The sequence below is a fragment of the Pristiophorus japonicus genome, chromosome 1 (assembly GCF_044704955.1).
Source record: "Pristiophorus japonicus isolate sPriJap1 chromosome 1, sPriJap1.hap1, whole genome shotgun sequence".
Lineage (NCBI taxonomy): Eukaryota > Metazoa > Chordata > Chondrichthyes > Pristiophoridae > Pristiophorus > Pristiophorus japonicus.
Window position 1 is genome coordinate 522,396,874 of NC_091977.1, and position 23,453 is coordinate 522,420,326.

Consider the following 23,453-nt stretch of genomic DNA (forward strand, 5'->3'; position numbering starts at 1 on the left):
ACGCGAATCCTCTCGCTATGAAGGCCAACATACCATTTGCTTTCTTTACTGCCTGCTGCATCTGTATGCCAACCTTCAATGACTGATGTACCATGACACCCAGGTCTCGTTGCACCTCCCCCTTTACTAATCTGTCACCATTCAGATAATAATCAGCCTTCCTGTTTTTACCACCAAAGTGGATAACCTCACATTTATCCACATTATACCGCATCTGCCATGCATTTGCCCACTCACCTAACCTGTCCAAATCACCCTGCAGCCTCTTAGCATCCTCCTCACAGCTCACACCACCACCCAGCTTAGTATCATCTGAAAACTTGGAGATATTACATTCAATTCCTTTAGCTAAACCATTAATGTATATTGTAAATAGCTGGGGTCCCAGCACTGAACCTTGCAGTATCCCACTAGTCACTGCCTGCCATTCTGAAAAGGACCTGTTTATTCCTACTCTCTGCTTCCTGTCTGCCAACCAGTTCTCTATCCACGTCAGTACATTACCCCCAATACCATTTTGCACACTAATCTCTTATGTGGGACCTTGTCAAAAGCCTTTTGAAAGTCTAAATGCACCACATCCACTGGTTCTCTCTTGTCCATTCTACTAGTTACATCCTCAAAAAATTCCAGAAGATTTGTCAAGCATGATTTTCCTTTCATAAATCCATGCTGACTTGGACCGATCCTGTCACTGCTTTCCAAATGCGCTGCTACTACATCTTTAATAATTGATTCCAACATTTTCCCCACCACTGATGTCAGGCTGACTGGTCTATAATTTCCTGTTTTCTCTCTCCCTCCTTTTTTAAAACGTGAGGTTACATTAGCTGCCCCCCAGTCCATAGGAACTGATCTAGAGTTAATAGAATGTTGGAAAATGACCACCAATGCATCCACTATTTCTAGGGCCACTTCCTTAAGTACTCTGGGATGCAGACTATCAGATCCTGGGGATTTATTGGCCTTCAATCCCATCAATTTCCCTAACACAATTTGCTGACTAATAAGGATTTCTTTTAGTTCCTCCTTTTCGCTAGACCCTCGGTCCCCTAGTATTTCCAGAAGGTTATTTGTGTCTTCCTTAGTGAAGACAGAACCAAAGTACTTGTTCAATTGGTCTACCATTTCTTTGTTCCCCATTATGACTTTACCTGATTCTGACTGTAAGGGACCTACATTAGTCTTCACTAATCTTTTTCTTTTCACGTATCTGTGGAAGCTTTTGCTGTTTTCATGTTCCCGGCAAGCTTACTCTCATATTCTAGGCTGTTTGATCATGTCTAAAATTGGATATAAACAATAACAGTGACCATTAATTTAAAAATATAAAAAGACACTTAAAATAATTCTTGTCGCTGTTTCTTCTGGTATAAATCACATTCTGCTGGTTTAGGTTATCTATGGAATTGCGTCTGTTTTAGTAAAGCCACAGACCCATCTGTAGCGAAGGGTGTTGTATGCAACAGACTGAATGGTGAGATAAATGTAACTCTCCCAGCCTGTCTGTCAAGGTTAACACCTCTGCTACAGATGGGCCCCGTGATGCCATTCAGGTCACACATCAATCCTCCCTTCTTATCGTCCAATGCCTTGTGAACTCCCAACTTTCTCCTTCAGAAATCGCGGCTGCCAGGTTTCATTAAGATTAATCTTCCCGGAGTACATCAAACACGAATCTCTGCAATCTGCTCTGCAAAAGGAAAATAAAATTGCAGGGCTGAGCGGAAAGAGCAGGGGGAGTGGGATTCATTGGCTCGCTCTTTCAAAGAGCCGGCACAGGCACGATGGGACGAAGGGCCTTCTTCTGTGCTGTATCGTTCTTATCATCATCAACATCATAGGCAGTCCCTCGGAATCAAGGAAGACTTGCTCCCACTCTTAAAAATGTGTCCTTAGGTGGCTGAACAGTCCAATAGGGGAACCACAGTCCCTGCCACAGGTGGGACAGACAGTGGGTTGAGGGAAGGGGTGGGTGGGACTGGTTTGCCGCATGCTCTTTCCGCTGCCTGCACTTGATTTCTGCATGCTCTCGGCGATGAGACTCGAAGTGCTCAGCACCCTCCCGGATGCTCTTCCTCCACTTAGGGCGGTCTTTGGCCAGGGATTCCCAGGGTGTCGGTGGGGATGTTGCACTTTATCAGGGAGGCTTTGAGGGTGTCCTTGTAACGTTTCCTCTGCCCACCTTTGGCACGTTTGCCGTGAAGGAGATCCGAGTAGAACGCTTGCTTTGGGAGTCTCGTGTCTGGCATGCGAACAATATGGCCCGCCCAACGGAGCTGATCAAGTGTGGTCAGTGCTTCAATGCTGGGGATGTTGGCCTGCTAATGTTGGTGCGTCTGTCCTCCCAGGGGATTTGTAGGATTTTGCGGAGGCATCGTTGGTGGTATTTCTCCAGCGACTTGAGGTGTCTACTGTACATGGTCCTATCTATCGTATCATTCTATGATTATAATGTAGAAGCCACTTAAGTATTACATGGAAGAATTTGGCATCTGCTGTCACAGGAACGATTTACCTCATTTTAAATTTCCTGTGGACTGAGCCACTTGTTCCATGGGGGCCCACATCCCACCCATCCAGTTAAGTGGGATGGTCGCCAGTCAGCTGACATTGACACGCCTGTTTTACAATGAGCTGGGCCTCGTAGGCATAGGAACATGGTAAATTGAAAAAGCGTGGGTACGGTAGCATAGTGGTTACTGGACCAGTAATCCAGGGGCCTGGGACTAATGATCTGGAGGCGTGAGTTCAAATCCCACCACGGCAGCTCCTGAATTTAAATTCAGTCAATTAAATAAATCTGGAATTAAAAAGCTAGTATCAGTAATGGTGACCATGAAACTAATGGATTGTTGTAAAAACCCATCTTGACTAATGTCCTTTAGGGAAGGAAATCTGTCGTCTTCACCCAGTCTGGCCTACATGTGACTTCAGACCCACAGCAATGTGTTGACTCTTAACTGCCCTCTGAAATGGTGTAGCAAGCCACTCAGCTTTGGACTCCAGATTTAAGGAAGGATGTACTTGCATTGGAAGCAGTTCAGAGAAGGTTCACTAGGTTGATTCCGGAGATGAGGGGGTTGACTTAAGAAAGGTTGGGCCTCTACACATTGGGAGTTCAGAGGAATGAGAGGTGATCTTATTGAAACTTATAAGATAATGAAGGGGCTCGACATGGTGGATACAGAGAGGATGTTTCCACTCCTAGGGGAAACTAAAACTAGGGGACATAGTCTCAGAATAAGGAGTTGCCCATTTAAAACTGAGATGAGGAGGAATTTCTTCTCTCAGAGGGTTGTAAATCTATGGAATTCTCTGCCCCAGAGAGCTGTGGAAGCTGGGTCATTGAAAATATTTAAGACGGAGATAGACAGATTTTTGAGCGTTAAGGGAGTAAAGGGTTATAGGGGAGCGGGCAGGGAAGTGGAACGGAGTCCATGATCAGATCAGCCATGATCTTATTGAATGGTGGAGCAGGCTCGAGGGCCAAATGGTCTACTACTGCTCCTATTTCTTATGTTCTTGAAAAAGTGCAACACCCCCACCGACACCTGGGAATCCCTGACCCAAGACTGCTCAAAGTGGAGGAGAAGCATCCGGGAAGGTGCCGAACACCTCGGGTCTCTTCGCCGGGAGCAAGCGGAAGCCAAGCGTAAACAGTGGAAGGAGCGCACGGCAACCCAGGCTCCCCGCCCACCGTCCCTCCAATCACCGTCTGCCCCACCTGTGACAGAGACTGTAGGTACCGCATTGGACTCACCAGTCACCTGAAAACTCATAGAGTCGAGGATGACTTTCCACACTAATGAGGGACTGCCTAAGAAGAAAAGTTATGTAAAACCAGCTAAAGATGCAAGAAATTTGGGGGCATGGAGACGCAACATTTACATACAGTCATGTGGAGCAGCAATAAAGAAATAACTTTCCGGAAGTGCAAGGCGACCGAGGGTCTAGTGAGAAGGAGGAACTGAAGGATATCCTTATCAGGGAGGAAATTGTGTTCGGAAATTGATGGGATTGAAGGCCGATAAATCCCTGGGGCCTGATAGTCTGCATCCCAGAGTACTTAAAGAAGTGGCCCTAGAAATAGTGGATGCATAGGTGATCATTTTCCAACAATCTATCGACTCTGGAACAGTTCCTATGAACTGGAGGGTAGCTAATGTCACACCACTTTTTAAGAAAGGAAGGAGAGAGAAAGTGGGTAATTATAGACCGGTTAGCCTGACATCAGTAGTGGGGAAAATGTTGGAATCAATTTATTAAGGATGAAATAGCAGCGCATTTGGAAAGCAGTGACAGAATTGGTCCAAGTCGGCATAGATTTATGAAAGGGAAATCATGCTTGACAAATCTTCTGGAATTTTTTGAGGATGTAACTAGTAGAGTGGACAAGGGAGAACCAGTGGATGTGGTGTATTTGGACTTTCAAAAGACTGGTGTGCAAAATCAAAGCACATGGTATTGGGGGTAATATACTGACGTGGATAGAGAACTGGTTGGCCGACAGGAAGCACAGAGTCAGGATAAACGGATCCTTTTCAGAATGGCAGGCAGCGACTAGTGGAGTGCTGCAGGGCTCAGTGCTGGGAACCCCAGCTCTTTACAATATACATCAATGAATTAGATGAAGGAATTGAGTGTAATATCTCCAAGTTTGCAGATGACACTAAACTGGGTGGCAGTGTGAGCTGTGAGGGGGTTGCTAAGAGGCTACAGGGTGACTTGGACAGGTTAGGTGAGTGGGCAAATGCATGGCAGATGCAGTATAATGTGGATAAATGTGAGGTTATCCACTTTGGGGGCAAAAACGCGAAGACAGAATATTATCTGAATGGCGGCAGATTAGGAAAAGGGGAGGTGCAACGAGACCTGAGTGTCATGGTTCATCAGTTATTGAAAGTTGGCATACAGGTACAGCAGGCGGTGAAGAAGGCAAATCGTATGTTGGCCTTCATAGCTAGAGGATTTGAGTATAGGAGCAGGGAGGTCTTACTGCAGTTGTACAGGGCCTTGGTGAGGCCTCACCTGGAATATTGTGTTCAGTTTTAGTCTCCTAATTTGAGGAAGGATGTTCTTGCTATTGAGGGAGTGCAGCAGAGGTTCACCAGACTGATTCCCGGGATGGCTGGACTGACATATGAGGAGAGACTGGATCCACTGGGCCTTTATACATTGGAGTTTAGAAGGATGAGAGGGGATCTCATAGAAACATATAAGATTCTGACGGGACGGGACAGGTTAGATGCGGGTCGAATGTTCCCGATGTTGGAGTGTTCCAGAACCAGTCTTAGGATAAGGGGTAGGCCATTTAGGACTGAGATGAGGAGAAACGTCTTCACTCAGAGAATTGTTAACCTGTGGAATTCTCTACCGCAGAGAGTTGTTGATGCCAGTTCATTGGATATATTCAAGAGGGAGTTAGATATGGTCCTTACGGCTAAAGGGATCAAGGGGTATGGAGAGAAAGCAGGAAAGGGGTACTGAGGTGAATGATCAGCCATGATCTTATTGAAAGGTGGTGCAGGCTCGAATGGCCTACTCCTGCACCTATTTTCTATGTTTCTATTTAAAACCAGCTCAATGTTGAACTATATTGCTCGCAGTAAAATGAGTCAGAGTAAGTCGTTTGCAATCTGCAGTGCCCTGGCCATACTGCACCTTGAGCAGTATGTACAGTTTTAGTTACAGAGATATAAGAGAAACATTCCAGCCGCCAAGTTACGAGGGGGTAGAAGTCATGTTTCAGCTATAAAAGATCCTGGTTCCACCCCACCTGGAGCTGTTCTGAACACCACACTTTAGGAAGGATACTGGCCTTGGAAGGAGTGTGCAGCGTAGGTTTACCAGAATGATACCAAGACTCCAAGGGTTAAATTATGAGGAGAGATTACACAAACTAGGGCTGTATTCCCTGGAATTTAGATGCCTAAGTGTTCGAAGTGTTCAACACATTAAGGGAACAGGTAGGGTAGATCGAGAGAAACTATTGCCGCTGGTTGGTGAGTCTAGGATTAGGGGGCATCGTATAAAAATTCAGGAGTGAAGTTGGGAAGCACTTCTACACACAAAGGGTGGTAGAAGTTTGGAACTCTCTTCCGCAAATGGCAAATGTTAATTTTAAAGCTGAGATCGATAGATTTTTGTTAACCAAAGGTATTAATGGATATGGAGTTATGATTCATGATCATACTGAATGATGAAGTAGACTCAAGGGGCTAAATGGCCTATTCTATATTCCTATGGAAGACGGGGAAATTGGGGATCTTTAGCTTTGAAGAAATGACTGAGAGAGGCCCTCATGGACACTTATGATAGTACTCATTGGAATTCAGAAGAATGAGAGGTGATCTTATCGAAAAGTATAAGATTATGAGGGGGCTTGACAGGGTGGATCTAGAGAGAATGTTTCTACTGATAGGGAGACTAGAACTAGAGGGCATGATCTTAGAATAAGGGGCCGCCCATTTAAAACTGAGACGAGGAGAAATTTCTTCATGTGCAGAATAATCAATAATGGGAATGGTTTTCTGGGTGGGATAATGGAAGCAGACACCTCAGGTTCATTAATACACAGTTAGGGGCACAGTAGATTCCTTCCTCCACAGGTAAGTTAAGGTGGGCTGAATGGCCGCCTTCATCTATATTCATCATGTGAATTTGTAGAGAGAGGAACACTCAGGGTATTTCTGCAATGAACAACACAAACCTGGCGTGGACTCCGTAGCAGGTTAGAATCCATATCAAAATATCTGCTGTTGCTAAAGTTCAAAGCAACAGCTAGAGACCACCTAGAGCATGTGTGCAATACTGGTCACCAAGCTATAGGAAAGGTATTCATTTTCTTTGAGAAAGTGGACCATAGTGAAGGTGTCAGTGAAGGAACTTGGGCTTGTTTGTATTGGAAAAGAAAAACCTCATGTGACGCAAGAGAGGTTCTCAAACGATGGAGGGGATTGATGAAGTTCAAAGAAGTCCATTGAAGAAAATAATATACATGGGTCCAAGGGACAAGAAGAGGAGGAGGAGGAGAGAGGATTGAGAAGCATGGGAATAAAGCGAGGAAGGGTTGGGGTTGTGGGTGTGGGGGGTAGGGGTGGGGGGCTGAGACCAAGTACAAAGGGCAGCTTGTCAGGTCAGTTGGTCTGTTCCTTGCCCCTTGCCATGTCAGCTCAGTGGGTAGCACACCAGCCTCTGAGTCAGAAGGTTGTGGGCTCAAGTCCCACTTCAGACACTTGAGCACAAAATATCTAGGCTGACACGCCAGTGCAGTCCTGAGGGAGTGCTGCACTGTCAGAGGTGCCGACATTTGGACCTTAAGTCGAGGCCCTGTCTGCTCTCTCAGGTAGACGTAAACAATCCCACGGTGCTATTTCACTCCAGAGCTGAGGAGTTCTCCCCAGTGTCCTGGCCAATACTTATCCCTCAATCAACATAACAGATTGGGCCGTAAATTGCGGCCTCTCCGGGTGCGTACAATGTGCGCAGTAACCCGAAGAGGCCTCGCAAATGCCGGTTCTCGGCACGCACTCAACCCTGGGAGAAGGACATTCATGGGCAGAGCTTTGGTTTATTTGCCCAGTTCCTGCCCAGCGAATGTCCTTCCAACTCTTAATCTACTTTTACCAGCGAAAGAGTTTTAAACCCACAGAAAAATGAAATGTTATCACTAATTTTTATATTTAAAAACCCTGTCCATTAAGGCAAGTTTATTTTTACCGCTATTAAAACATTTTTTTTTTTTAATTCTAAAAAATAATGTTTTTTCTAAAACATTTAACTAAATTCAATTTCAATTCATTTTAAATAAATGTGAGAGGTTTTTATTTTAAATTTATTGTGTTGTGTTTCTGTGTTTTTGGGGGTATTATTGATAGTAATGGGAGCTCGTACAAACGGAACTCACCATTATTATCAATGAGAATACGCCACGTTCATTGGTGGTCCAGTCCCACGTGATCCCAAGTTACACTTACGTTCCCCTGATGTGTGAGCCCATATGCTGGGCTGCGCATCTAGGCCTCGGACCGCAATTATATGTTCCTCCGGGGCCACCAGGCACCTTCGGAGAAAATATTTCATTCGGAGGCATCCGCCCGCAGGAAGCCTCCGACCGCAATTTTCGGCCCACTGTCTGGTCATTATCTCATTGCTGCTTGGGGGAGCTTGCTGTGTGAAAATTGGCTGCCGCGTTTCCTTCATTACAACAGGTGACGACACTTGAAAAGCACAATACTTAATTGCCCGTAAAGTGCTTTGGGCGCTATAGAAATGCCACTCAATCTTTCTTGCATTGCAGCATCCGCTTCACAACAAATGAGTCGCATCGCATTTGTTGAAATCGTGGAGACTTTCCACTTTCCGCCTGGCGATAACACCTGGCGATCCGGAGCGCTCGCTCATTATGGAATGAATCTGATCGTGCAGGTGTGTGATCCGCAGCACCCGTTTCACGCCCTGGCGGCGGATTGAAAAGCTCCCACAGCTACCCTGCGTGTTAGGTCACACAAGTCTCAAACTGCCTTCCAGGATCCCACGCAGCCCAAACAGTTGGGCCATGCCAGTTATTGACTGAATGAGATTCTCTTTCGGCTGTTTTGCTCCGACTATGCAATTTAATTTGAAATCCACTTATCACTCGCCAAGAAACTTTAATTCAATTCATCTTGCTCCTGCAGCTCTCAATTATTTTCCTGTGAAATCAGACAGATGTCCAGATGATCAAAACCAAATTTTGTCTTTTATTCAGGGTAGAAAATAGGGCCTCCTGCCAACCATTGAACTAATTGCATCAACATTTTTTGCGAGGGGGGGGGGTCGTGGACGGACGGACGATGGGGGCAGTGAAACAAGAAAGTAAACAGCTACAATTGTAAAGGCCTGGGTTGCAGCAGGCCTCCTGCAGACCTGCTCAGCAGGGACATCCCTGTGTAGCACAGGGAGAGGTAAGAACAGAAGAAATAGGAGCAGGAGTCGGCCACCTGGCCCCTCGAGCCTGCTCCGCCATTCAATAGGATCATGGCTGATCTGATCATGCACTCAGCTCCACTTCCCTGCCCGCTCCCCATAACCCTTTACTCCCTTACTACTCAAAAATCTGTCTATCTGCGCCTTAAATATATTCAATGACTGGGGCAGAGAATTCCATAGATTTACAACCCGCTGAGAGAAGAAATTTCTCCTCATCTCAGTTTTAAATGGGCGGCCCTTTATTCTGAGACTATGTCCCCTAGTTGTAGTTTCCCCCATGAGTGGAAATATTCTCTCTGCATCCACCTTGTTGAGCCTTCTCATTATCTTATATGTTTCAATAAGATCACCTCTCATTCTTCTGAACTCCAATGTGTACAGGCCCAACCTACTGAACCTATCCTCATAAGTCAACCCCCTCATCTCCGGAATCAACCTAGTGAACCTTCTGTGAATAGCCTCCAATGCAAGTATATCCTTCCTTAAATACGGAGACCAAAACTGTATGCAGTATTCCTCACCAGTGTGGCCTCACCAATACCCTGTACAGTTGTAGCAGGACTTCTCTGCTTTTATACTCCATCCCCCTTGCAATAAAGGCCAACATTCCATTTGCCTCCCTGATTACTTGCTGTACCTGCAGACTAACTATTTGTGTTTCATGCACAAGGACCCCCAGGTCTCTCTTTACTGCAGCACTTGGCAATTTTTCTCCATTTGAATTATAATTTGTTTTTCTATTATTTCTACTAAAGATGAGACAACCTTCCTCAGAATGGAGATGAATACATTTTTTAAGAACACTGCCATGATTGACTTTTCTCCCGTCGTGCTTAGGCTATCAGTTCACAGACCAGAGATGGATAAGTTCCTGAATTCCTCCCTAAGCCTCTCCGCCTCACTACCTCTCACCTCTTTTAAGACGCTCCTTAAAACCTACCTCTTTCCGGTCGCCTAATATCTCATGTGTCAAATACTATTTGACAGCACTCCTGTGAAGCACCTTGGGACATTTTATTACTCTAAAGGCACTATATAAATGTAAGTTGTTGTTGTTGTTGATAGAGCGAATGATCGCAACGTCTGCTGTATCATCATAACATTTTAAAACTTTAGTGAGGGACATCAGTAGGAGTAGGAATCGCAGGATAGCTCAGATGAATACGTGGCTGGAGCAGTGGTGCAGCAGGGAGGGATTCAAATTCCTGGGGCATTGGAACCGGTTCTGGGGGAGGTGGGACCAGTACAAACCGAACCGGACGGTCTGCACCTAGGCAGGACCGGAACCAATGTCCTAGGGGGAGTGTTTGCTAGTGCTGTTGGGGAGGAGTTAAACTAATATGGCAGGGGGATGGGAACCAATGCAGGGAGACAGAGGGAAACAAAATAGAGACAGAAGCAAAAGACAGAAAGGAGATGAGTAAAAGTGGAGGGCATAGAAACCCAAGGCAAAAAACAAAAAGGGCCACTTTGCAGCAAAATTCTAAAGGGTCAAAGTGTGTTAAAAAGGCAAGCCTGAAGGCTCTGTGCTTCAATGCAGTTTTCGGAATAAGGTGGACGAATTAACTGTGCAGATAGCAGTTAACGGATACGATGTGATTGGCAAGGCTGGGAACTCAACATCCAAGGGTATTCAACATTTAGGAAGGATAGACAGAAAGGAAAAGGAGGCAGGGTGGCGTTGCTGGTTAAAGAGGAAATTAATGCAATTGTAAGGAAAGAAATGAGCTTGGATGATGTGGAATCGGAATGGGTGGAGCTACGGAATACCAAAGGGCAGAAAACGCTAGTGAGAGTTGTGTACAGACCTCCAAACAGTAGTAGTGATGTTGGGGAAGGCATCAAAAAGGAAATTAGGGGTGCATGCAATAAAGGTGTAGCAGTTATCATGGGTGACTTTAATATGCATATAGATTGGGCTAACCAAACTGGAAACAATACGGCGGAGGAGGATTTCTTGGAGTGCATAAGGGATGATTTTCTAGACCAATATGTCGAGGAACCAACTAGGGGGGAGGTCATCTTAGACTGGGTGTTGTGTAACGAGAGAGGATTAATTAGCAATCTCGTTGTGCGAGGCCCCTTGGGGAAGAGTGACCATAATATGGTGGAATTCTGCATTAGGATGGAGAATGAAACAGTTAATTCAGAAACCATGGTCCAGAACTTAAAGAAGGGTAACTTTGAAGGTATGAGGCGTGAATTGGCGAGGATAGATTGGCGAATGATACTTAAGGGGTTGACTGTGGATGGGCAATGGCAGACATTTAGAGACCGCATGGATGAACTACAACAATTGTACATCCCTGTCTGGCGTAAAAATAAAAAAGAGAAGGTGGCTCAACCGTGGCCATCAAGGGATCAGGGATAGTATTAAAGCCAAGGAAGTGGCATACAAATTGGCCAGAAATAGCAGTGAACCTGGGAACTGGGAGAAATTTAGAACTCAGCAGAGGAGGACAAAGGGTTTGATTAGGGCAGAGAAAATAGAGTAAGAGAGGAAGCTTGCAGGGAACATTAAAACGTACTGCAAAAGCTTCTATAGATATGTAAAGAGAAAAAGGTTAGTAAAGACAAATGTAGGTCCCCTGCAGTCAGAATCAGGGGAAGTCATAACTGGGAACAAAGAAATGGCAGACCAATTGAACAAGTACTTTGGTTCGGTATTCACTAAGGAGGACACAAACAACCTTCCGGATATAAAAGGGGTCAGAGGGTCTAGTAAGAAAGAGGAACTGAGAGAAATCCTTTTTAGTCGGGAAATTGTGTTGGGGAAATTGATGGGATTGAAGGCAGATAAATCCCCAGGGCCGAATGGTCTGCATCCCAGAGTACTTAAGGAGGTGGCCTTGGAAATAGCGGATGCATTGACAGTCATTTTCCAACATTCTATAGACTCTGGATCAGTTCCTATCGAGTGGAGGGTAGCCAATGTAACCCCACTTTTTAAAAAAGGTGGAAGAGAAAACAGGGAATTATAGACCGGTCAGCCTGACATCGGTAGTGGGTAAAATGATGGAATCAATTATTTTAAGGATGTCATAGCAGCGCATTTGGAAAGAGGTAACATGATAGGTCCAAGTCAGCATGGATTTGTGAAAGGGAAATCATGCTTGACAAATCTTCTGGAATTTTTTGAGGATGTTTCCAGTAGAGTGGACAAGGGAGAACCAGTTGATGTGGTGTATTTGGACTTTCAGAAGGCTTTCGACCAGGTCCTACACAAGAGATTAATGTGCAAAGTTAAAGCACATGGGATTGGGGGTAGTGTGCTGACGTGGATTGAGAACTGGTTGTCAGACAGGAGGCAAAGAGTAGGAGTAAATGGGTACTTTTCAGAATGGCAGGCAGTGACTAGTGGGGTACCGCAAGGTTCTGTGCTGGGGCCCCAGCTGTTTACATTGTACATTAATGATTTAGACGAGGGGATTAAATGTAGTATCTCCAAATTTGCGGATGAAACTAAGTCGGGTGGCAGTGTGAGCTGCGAGGAGGATGCTATGAGGCTGCAGAGTGACTTGGATAGGTTAGGTGAGTGGGCAAATGCATGGCAGATGAAGTATAATGTGGATAAATGTGAGGTTATCCACTTTAGTGGTAAATACAGAGAGACAGACTATTATCTGAATGGTGACAGATTAGGAAAAGGGGAGGTGCAACGAGACCTGGGTGTCATGGTACATCAGTCATTGAAGGTTGGCATGCAGGTACAGCAGGCGGTTGAGAAAGCAAATGGCATGTTGGCCTTCATAGCGAGGGGATTTGAGTACAGGGGCAGGGAGGTGTTACTACAGTTGTACAGGATTTGGTGAGGCCACACCTGGAGTATTGTGTACAGTTTTGGTCTCCTAACTTGAGGAAGGACATTCTTGCTATTGAGGGAGTGCACCCAGAGAGTGGTGAACCTGTGGAATTCTCTACCACAGAAAGTTGTTGAGGCTAATTCACTAAATATATTCAAAAAGGAGTTAGATGTAGTCCTTATTACTAGGGGGATCAAGGGGTATGGCGAGAAAGCAGGAATGGGGTACTGAAGTTGCATGTTCAGCCATGAACTCATTGAATGGCGGTGCAGGCTCGAGCGGCCGAATGGCCTACTCCTGCACCTATTTTCTATGTTTCTATTATGTTAACTTAATTCACCGGGCGGGGAAAACCCACGGGATCGGGCAGAAGGCTGTTATTTTTACACCCCACCAAATATTACTCTGGCTTGCCAGAGATGGGGAGGTACCTGAAATAGGAGTTTTCCTGTCCTGACCCTCACCTGTATCACCAAAAGAAGCTTGGGAGGGAAGCAGGCCCCGATTTTAACCCCAGATAGATTCCCCGCTCAGGCCTGAGTTACAATCACAGTCGGGTCTCAATTATGTCATCAGGCCGCACCGTGCACATGTAAAGGACCCTGTTGGCTCCGGGCGCCTGTCCTTGCTGCCCGCTCAGAAGAGCAGGTTAAAATTGCAGATGTTGCGATCGTGGAGGCTTTGCGGGACAGGTAAGAGCCAGAGCAATTTTAACCACCCCACCGCCAGGTTCCTGCTGAGCGAGTAGGGTTAAAATCACCCCCTCATCTCTACAAGGACAAAATTATTGTACGAGGTGAGGAGACCTTCAATTGTAGGTTGACGAGTGGCGAGGCAAGAAGACTATCACAGTCCAAAGGTTAGCCAAACATCTTGAGATGGCAAGAAGCCAAGGGTTTGGAGCAGGCCTTTTTTTAATGGATAACTGTCCATTTTAAAATATGACATCCCATTAACCTTTAACAATCTTTCACCTGCAAGTTAATAGCTCTGTCCCTCCAGACCGATGGGAGTTTAGCCCACTGGATTAATCTTTTTGATTGATCTCTGTTCTGCCTTGAATATTGTGTACAGTTTTGGTCTCCTAATCTGAGGAAGGACGTTCTTGCTATTGAGGGAGTGCAGCGAAGGTTCACCAGACTAATTCCCGGGATGGCAGGACTGACATATGAGGAGAGACTGGATCAACTGGGCCTGTATTCACTGGAGTTTAGAAGAATGAGAGGGGATCTCAGAAACATCTAACATTCTGACGGGACTGGACAGGTTAGATGCAGGAAGAATGTTCCCGATGTTGGGGAAGTCCAGAACCAGGGAATACAGTCTAAGGATAAGGGGTAAGCCATTTAGGACTGAGATGAGGAGCAACTTCTTCAATCAGAGAGTTGTTAACCTGTGGAATTCCCTAGCACAGAGAGTTGTTGATGCCAGTTCGTTGGATATATTCAAGAGGGAGTTAGATATGGCCCTTACGGCTAACGGGATCAAGGGGTATGGAGAGAAAGCAGGAAAGGGGTACTGAGGTGAATGATCAGCCATGATCTTATTGAATGGTGGTGCAGGCTCAAAGGACCAAATGGCCTACTCTTGCACCTATTTTCTATGTTTCTATGTTTCTATGAACCTGTCAATTGTAATGTATTTGCTTCAAGGGTTTTTTGCTTAAGAATTCATACATTGCTATTAAGAACTAGTTGGTTTATTAGCAACGGTTTAACAATCACACTACACATTACCAGTTCATCCATCAGGCCCACAACCACCTGCCTCATCGTGGATCCCCTGAACCCAACTGGCTGGGGTTTTATTGAGTCTTGTGAAGCCACTCACAACTCAACAGCTCTACAAACTATTTTAAAATAAACAGATAAAAGCTGAGTGCCCCCTTATTAAAGGGACACCAGAACCCACAAGTCACCAACTCAACGTTAAAGGGAACTTTAACAGATCAAATTAAAATTCTGTTGTCGGAGGTGATGATGTACTCCAGTCCCTCCGATGCCCACCTCTCGGGGAAGGCCGCGAGCGTACCGGTGGACACCGCGTGCTCCTTCTCCAGGGACACCCTGGCGTAAACGTAGCCGTGGAAGAGAGGTAGGCAGTCAGGGTGAACAACCTCCTCAATCACCCGCTGCCTGGACCAAGAGCGGTCCCACTCGACAGCTCCCATTGCAGCATTTATTGATTTCCTTTGGTTTGAATGGACTACTCAATATACTCAGCATCAAGGTGCCGATTTTAACCCTACCAGGAAGCCGGGCAGTTACAATCAATGTATATAGACAAGGAATATAAACAGTCTAAGTGCGTGGGCAAAAATTTGGCAGATGGAGTATAATGTTGGAAAATGTGAGGTTATCCACTTTGGCAGAATAGAAAGCAAATTATAATTTAAATGGAAAAAAATTGCAAAGTGCTGCAGTACAGAGGGATCTGGGGGTCCTTGTGCATGAAACACAAAAAGTTAGTATGCAGGTACAGCAAGTAATCAGAAAGGCAAATGGAATGTTGGCCTTTATTGCAAGAGGGATGGAATATAAAAGCAGAAGTCCTGCTACAACTGTACAGGGTATTGATGAGGCCTACAGTACTGCAAACATTTTTGGTCTCTGTATTCAAGGAAGTCTATACTTGCAATGGAGGCTGTTCAGAGAAGGTTCACTCGGTTGATTCTGGAGATGAAGGGGTTGGCTTATGAAGATAGGTTGAGTAGGTTGGGCCTATACACATTGGAGTTCAGAAGAATGGGAAGTGATCTTATTGAAGCATATAAGATAATGAGGGGGCTCGACAAGGTGGATGCAGAGAGGATATTTCCACTGATAGGGGAAATTAAAACTAGGGGACATAGTCTCAGAATAAGTGGCTGCCCATTTAAAACTGAGATGAGGAAAAATTTCTTCTCTCAGCGGGTTGTAAATCTAAGACCAAGCAAATGGAGATTTTTTTGCTCCGCTTTAATCAGAACACAGCCAATTGGGAAGGTGAGGGGGCGGGGGTTTAGAATTTTGCTACAATGTGTGGGAATCTTGCCTCCAGATCAGTGAAGCAGTGATGAATACTGGATCCCTATAGGCTCGGTGTGGTGGAGTGGGATAATGCAGGTTCGATCCCTCACTCCATTCAGCCTCTGAGCTGAAACACACCGAGTGGGAGATCCTAGGCATTGACAGCAGTGTCTCCCTCCGGGGGCTGGGAGTATCAGATAGGAACAAAGCCTGCCAATCATGGCGGAGCAGGCTCGAGGGGCTAGGTGGCCTACTCCTGTTCCTAATTCTTATGTTCTTATGGCACTGACAGGGCTTGCCGCTCAGCAGCTGGGTGTGAACCCAAATAACACAGACCATAAAAATATGACACCCGGGTTAATTTGATAGGGGTGTTTGAAATTATGGTTGGGACAGGATAGATGGAAACAGACTGTTTGCAGTAGTTGTAGGGTCTAGATTGAGAGGACACAGATATACATGTAAGAGATTTAAGACAGAGCAGGTTTGTCACGCTATGGCTGGTGCAATAGTGTGATTAAAGTCACAGCAACAACTTCCAATTATATAGTGCCTCTAGCGCAGTAAAAAGTCCCAAGGCGCTTCACAGGAGCAGTATCAGGCACAATTTCAACATCGAGCCACATAAAGAGATATTAACACAAATGACCAAAAGGTTTTAAGGGGCAACTTAAAGGAAGAGAGAGGTAGAGAGGCACAGAGGTTTAGGGAGGGAATTCCAGAATGTAGGGTCTAAGCAACTGAAGGCACTACAGCCAATGGTGCAACGAAGGAAATTAGGGATGCGCAAGAGGACAGAATTGGAGGAGCGCAGAGAATCCGGAGGGTTATAGGGATGGAGGAGGGTAGAAATAGGGAGGGGGCAAGGCCAGCGATGGATTGGAACCCAAGGCTGAGAATTATAAAATCGAGGCGTTCCCTAACTGGGGTCCAATGTAGCTCAGTGAGCACAGGGGTCTGGGTGAGCGGAACTTGGTGCGGGTTTGGACACGGGCAGCGAGCACAGGGGTTCTGGGTGAGCGGAACTTGGTGCGGGTTAGGACACGTGCAGCGAGCACAGGGGTGCTGGGTGAGCGAGACTTGGTGCGGGTTAGGACACGTGCAGCGAGCACAGGGGTGCTGAGTGAGCGGGAGTTGGTGCGGGTTAGGACACGTGCAGCGAGCACAGGGGTGCTGAGTGAGCGAGACTTGGTGCGGGTTAGGACACATGCAGCGAGCACAGGGGTGCTGGGTGAGCGAGACTTGGTGCGGGTTAGGACACGGGCAGCGAGCACAGGGGTGCTGGGTGAGCGAGACTTGGTGCGGGTTAGGACACGTGCAGCGAGCACAGGGGTGCTAAGTGAGCGGGAGTTGTTGCGGGTTAGGACACGTGCAGCGAGCACAGGGGTGCTGGGTGAGCGAGACTTGGTGCGGGTTAGGACACGGGCAGCGAGCACAGGGGTGCTGGGTGAGCGAGACTTGGTGCGGGTTAGGACACGTGCAGCGAGCACAGGGGCGCTGGGTGAGCGAGACTTGGTGCGGGTTAGGACACGTGCAGCGAGCACAGGGGTGCTGGGTGAGCGAGACTTGGTGCGGGTTAGGACACGGGCAGCGAGCACAGGGGTGATGGGTGAGCGGGACTTGGTGCGAAATAGGATATGGGTAGCAGAGTTTTGGATCACCTCGGGTTTACGGAGCATGTCAACATTTAACAATAGATTAGATAGACAATTGATGGAAAGAGGGATATGGGAAACAGGCAGATACGTGACTTGTGTGGGGGATAGACACGAAGATGGACCTGTTGGGTCGAACGGCCTGTTTCCCTGCTGTTCATAGCTATGCAACACATATCTACAAAAAGTTTTGGTTTTCATACACACATTGTGGGAGCAAAGACTAGGCTCTGTCCCATGGGGAGGGAAGGGAGAAGGAAGGAAAGGGGGAAAAACACAAAAGCAAGGCCAAGTTGCCCTTGCACATCCCCTAGAGATTACATTAAAAGGCAGCATTGGTGGAAATTCGGACGCAGGTTACCAACACTCTCTGCTACCAGCCACGCCTCCTCTTTACCCGTTGGCCGACGGCACGCGAATGACCTCTCACCTCTTTAGCACTTTTAATTTTGGCCAAGAAGGTCTGTAATTCCATGGACTCTGCAAACAGTGCCCGGCACACGGCCTGGTAATGGTTCGGTGCCTCCGGCGGGGTGGTTAGGTGAGCAGCGCACAACTGACGAGAAAAAAAAGAGGAAGAAACATTTTAGTCGTGTACCGGTCACTCCACCTGACTGAAAACCCGAATCGTGAATCTCGATCTCGTTGACTGACCCACATGTGCCGTTCTCTGTTTGTATGTCAGATTTTCAACATTCATGAATTTCTTCTGCTCTTAAGAGTACAGCTTTTGCTGTCCTTCCTTACAATCTGTTATTAGGCCTAGTAGGACGTGACAACACATGGAAATGAGCCACCTTCAGTCACCAGCTGGGGCTACAGTAGTACAGCAGTTAAAGTTACTGGAGTAATAAACCAGAGGCCTGGACTAATGATCTGGAGACGTGAGTTCAAATACCACCAAGGCAGCTGGGGAATTTAAATTCAACTAATTTAATAAATCTTGAATGCTGACCACAAAACTAACCGGATTGTTGTAAAAGCCCATCTGGTTCACTAACTTAAAAACAGAAAATGCTGGTCATAAAGAGAAACAAAGTTAGCGTTTCAGTTGATGACCTTTCATCAGAACTGGTTCCCGAATGTTCTTTAGAGAAGGAAATCTGCTATCCTTAGCTGGTCTGGCCTATATGTCACTCCAGACCCTACAGGTTCCCTCTGAAATGGCCACCCAGCCATCCACTCAGCTGTTTTCAAGAAGGTGCCTCACTACCATCTTCTCAAGGGCAATTAGGGATGAGCAATAAATACTGGTCTTGCCAGGGACGGCCACAAACTGTGAATTAATTTTTTAAAACCCGTTGGTCAATCACAAATAGATCCGTCCTTCTGATTTTTAGTAGCTGGGCTGAGTGCTGTATAAGATACTTATTTGACCTGTTTGTGATTGAATGGGGTTGTCAGGGCAGATTTGTATCATTTCCTTGGTGGCAATCGCTGGGAATAAAAGCTGAGCACGTTATATAAAGGGAAGGCGATCTGTTCTGTCAGATCACCACCCGGGCAGTGAAGACACAAATCTATCCTGTCGTCTGTAAAGGTCGGATGAGGTTCAGTTGAAAGCTCAGCGATAGAAACTTGTTCCTGGTCCAACCAACATTACAGCCCCCGCCCAAAAAAACAACTATAACATCTAAATTCAATCTGCACACAAGCCACAACAGTGGACCACCAACACACACTGAGTGATGAGACACAAGTTCAGTTCTCCCACTCTGAGCACCTGATCTCACCCTGATGGTGGGAGACGGGTGGCCTGATCAGGTGGAATGTCTCATAAGACACATAATAGGAGGAGTTGGCCGCTCGAGCCTGCTCCACCATTCAATAAGATCATGGCTGATCTGATCATGGACTCAGCTCCACTTCCCCACCCGCTCCCCATAACCCTTGACTCCCTCATCGCTCAAAAATCTGTCTATCGCCGCCTTAAATATATTCAATGACCCAGTCTACATAGCTCTCTGGAGCAGAGAATTCCATAGATTTACAAGCCTCAGAGAAGAAATTTCACCTCATCTCAGTTTTAAATGGGCGGGTCCTTATTCTGGACTATGTCCCCTAGTTTCCCTATGAGTGGAAATATCCTCTCTTGTCCACCTTGCATCCACCTTGTCGAGCCCCCTCATTATCTTATAAGTTTCAATAAGATCACCACTCATTCTTCTGCACTCCAATGTGTATAGGCCCAACCTACTCAACCTTTCCTCATAAGTCAACCCCCTCATGAACTCCACCACGTTAATTTCACACAAGAAAGAACATGCATTTATATGGTGCTTTTCTCATCCCAGAGCACTTTACAGCCAATGAAGCATTGTTGAAATGTTGGCACTGTTGTAAAGTAGGAAACGTGACAGCTAACTTGCGCACAGCAAGCTCCCGCAAACAGCAACATGCTAATGACCAGATAATCTGTTTTTCGGTTTGTCCGAGGGATAAATATTGGGCGAGACACCGGGCAGAACTCTCCTTGTTCTTCTGTGAAATAGTGACGTGGGATCTTTTATGATTACCTGAGAGAACAGACAGGGCCTCAGTTTAACGTCTCATCCGAAAGACGGCACCTCCGACAGTGCAGCATTCCCTCAGTACTGCACTGGAGTGTCAGCATGGAATGGGGCTTGAACCCACGACCTTCTGAATCAGCGCTACCCACTGAGCCAAGGCTGTTAACAGAGGCCTGGGCACAGACTGTCCATTCAGCCCCCTCAGCAACAGGAGTGCATTCCCTCGTAGGAGGGTACATATAGCCTCAAAATAAAAGCTTCACCGCTAATCAGCACTGGCACAGCGTGGCCAAACTGCAAAAACTAACTGTAGCGAGGCTACCGAACAAGGCGGACAAATCTCACATCCCATCTCTCCTCCGGAGGAGTCAGCTCATCACTTTATGCAAATGTTAGCAGGTTATTTCTTCAGTGAAAATTCTGAATTTGATACAACTTTGTTGCCGAGTAGGGAGCACTTCAATGAGCAAATTGCGGCATTTTCCAGCGACTTGTTTTTCGATCTTGGCACAGTTGACATTGCACGCCACAACATCTCCAGTTCGGATCAGGAGACCACAAAGAAAAAGCCAGAGGCAGAATTTTATTCCATTTTCTGTCAAGTCAAATATGCGTGATTGAGTTGTTTTGCAGTAATGCAGATAAATTGACGCTGACTATAACTCTGGCGCGGCAACCAGGCCGTCTGGCAGCAACGGACATAAATTGAAGCAACTCTCTCGTATAATATGTACATGAGACAGCACCTCAAAGCCCTCGAGGCACCTCATTATCGCACACAAATGGAAATGCACCCAGGGTAATTTTGGTATGTCACTGACTGCACAGAGTCACAGTAAATATAAACAGTACAGCTTCCAGTAACTCTCTCCATCACCCAGCCAGCCTCAACAACCCAGACTTTATACAGTGGGGGCCACGTTAGGATTTTTTTCAAGTACTCCATTAAATGCTCCACAGCTCTCGTCATATAATTGGTCACATGGAAAAACGTTATTTTACTTACAAGTGCTCTGGTCCTTTAGTAACACAGTATTGCATACTTTTTGCAGCACAGACCATTCGGCCCAACAGGTCCGTGCCGGTTTTTATGCTCCACACGAGCCTCCTCCCTGTCCTTCTTCCTCTAACCCTGTCAAAATATCCTTGGCTCAGTGGGTAGCATGCTCGCCTCAGAGTTAGAAGGTTGTGGGTTCAAGTCCCACTCCAGACACTTGAGCACAAAAATCTAGGCTGACACTCCAGTGCGGTGCTGAGGGAGTGCTGCATTGTTGGAGGTGCTGTCTGTTGGATGAGACGTTAAACCGAGGCCCCTGTGTGCTCTCTCAGGTGGACGTAAAATATCCCACAGCCATTATTTCAAAACGAGCAGCAGAGTTATCTCAGGTGTCCTGGCCAATTTTTAATCTCTAAACCTGCTGTTTGAGGGAGCTTGCTGTGCGCAATTTGGCTGCTGCGTTTCCTACATCACAACAGTGACTGCACTCCAAAAGTACTTCATTGGCTGGTACTCGCTAATTGGTCACTAAAGAAAAAAGATCTTACAGTTATATAGCGCCTTTCACAACCTCAGGACGCCCCAAAGCTCTTTACGGCCAAAGAAGGTACGTTTGAAGTGCAGTCGCAGTTGTAAACGCAGCAGCCATATGCACACAGCAAGCTTCCACAAACAGCAATATGATCATTGTTAGGTATGCAATAAAGGTTCAAACTGAGTACTGTTTAACTCAGCAAGGTACAACCTTGACTTTGCTTTATTTAGGCCCAAAGTGCCTGACTCTCAAAGTGGCTGGCCTTTTATACCTGAGCAGCACCATGTGCATGCTGCTCAGTGGCCTCCAACAATGACGCCATCTGGTGGCTACAAAAAGAATGTACATACATGACAATAATGGCCAGATAATCTGTTTTATTGTTGCTGGTTGAGGGATAAATATTGGTTAGAACAACATGGAGAACTCCCCTGCTCTTCTTCAAAATAGTGTCATGGGATCTTTTATGTCCATCTGAGAGGGCAGCCGGAACCTCGGTTTAACGTCTCATCATGCTGACTCTGCTGATTGAATTATGCTTTTCCAAATATCCCGCTACTGCTTCCTTAATAATGACTCCAGCATTTTCCCAACATCTTATGTTAGGCTAACTGGTCTATAGTTTCCTGCTTTCTGTCTGCCTCCTTTTTTAAACAGGAGCATTACATTTGCAGTTTTCCAATCCGCTGGGGCCTCCCCAGAATCCAGGGAATTTTGGTGGATTACAATCAATGCATCCACTATCTCTGCAGCCACTTCTTTTAAGACCCTTGGATGTAAGCCATCAGGTCCAGGGGACTTATCCATCTTCAGTCCCAGTATTTTACCGAGTACTACTTCTTTAGTGATAGTGATTGTATTAAGTTCCTCCCTCCCTATAGCCCCTTGATTATCCACTATTGGGATGTTTTTAGTTTCTTCTACCGTGAAGACCGATACAAAATATTTGTTCAACGTCTCTGCATTTCCCTGTTCTCTATCATTAATTCCCCAGTCTCATCCTCCAGAGGGACCAACATTTACTTCAGCCACTCTTTTCCTTTTTATGTACCTGTAGAAACTCTAACCATCTGTTTTTGTATTTCGGAGGTGACTCTGCTTGCTTATGGAATGATGTTTTGAAAGGGGATGCCATAACACCCAGCACATAGCGAGGTCATTCGAACGTGTTTACTGGCCGCAATAAGGTACCACCCGATCTTCCCAGATATCTTGACGGAGCACTCCGAAAGGCCAACTTCACAACTGCGCCCAGGCAGCCAATACTCGTTTCGCTCCACTTCATTCTTGCACCAGGAGAGGCGCTCTAGCTTTCCTGGCAGGGTCCAGGAGCAATGTAGGTGGACACGAAAGCCCGGCACCCAAACTTCCTTTGGGGCAGGATTGATCTGCTCAGGTGGGCGCATGGCACATGTGGGGGACGCCAGAGAGCAGATGACCATCAGGTTCTTTGACATTAGCAGAGCTTTAGTGCCAGGATTTCTGAACTTGTGCAATGGACCTCACCGCACACCACCAATGCTCATCGCAGTCATTAACAAATTAAAACGGTTTGGAAACTAAAATGCGACGGAGGAAATAAGCTCCGGCCTGTTTGACAGCGTCAACGTCAAGAGGAAGTCAGGTGCATGACTTAACAATCCATTTCAAATAGATTTTACTCGCTGCAGTTACAACGTAGGTTTCTTTTAAATTAGTAGCAGCAGCGCACTCTCTAACAAGGCACCTGTCTGTAGCGTTTGAGCACTGGACTATATGGGAGTTAAAATTGTGAAAACACAGGCGTTGTGAAGCAGCAATATTTGGGGACCAATGCAGGACAAAAGCTCTTGCGGAAATTCGCTCCTCCAATTCTGGCCTCATGCGTATCCCCAATTTCCTTCGCTCCACCGTGTGGCCGTGCCTTCAGTTACCGAGGCTCTAAACTCTGGAATTCCCTCCTGAAACCTCTCCACCTCTATCTCCTACTCTA

General features: G+C 46.2%; 1 protein-coding gene across 4 annotated transcripts in view; it reads right to left on the reverse strand.

Moving 5' to 3' along the window:
* Positions 1 to 23,453, reverse strand: part of LOC139277661 (protein spire homolog 1-like) — a 377,805-nt gene that overhangs the window by 135,094 nt on the left and 219,258 nt on the right. For all 4 annotated transcript variants that reach the window (XM_070896458.1, XM_070896440.1, XM_070896449.1 and 1 more), the window contains exon 4: positions 17,870 to 17,995. In XM_070896458.1, the coding sequence (XP_070752559.1) occupies positions 17,870 to 17,995 (126 nt within the window). The remainder of the gene's footprint in view (positions 1 to 17,869; positions 17,996 to 23,453) is intronic.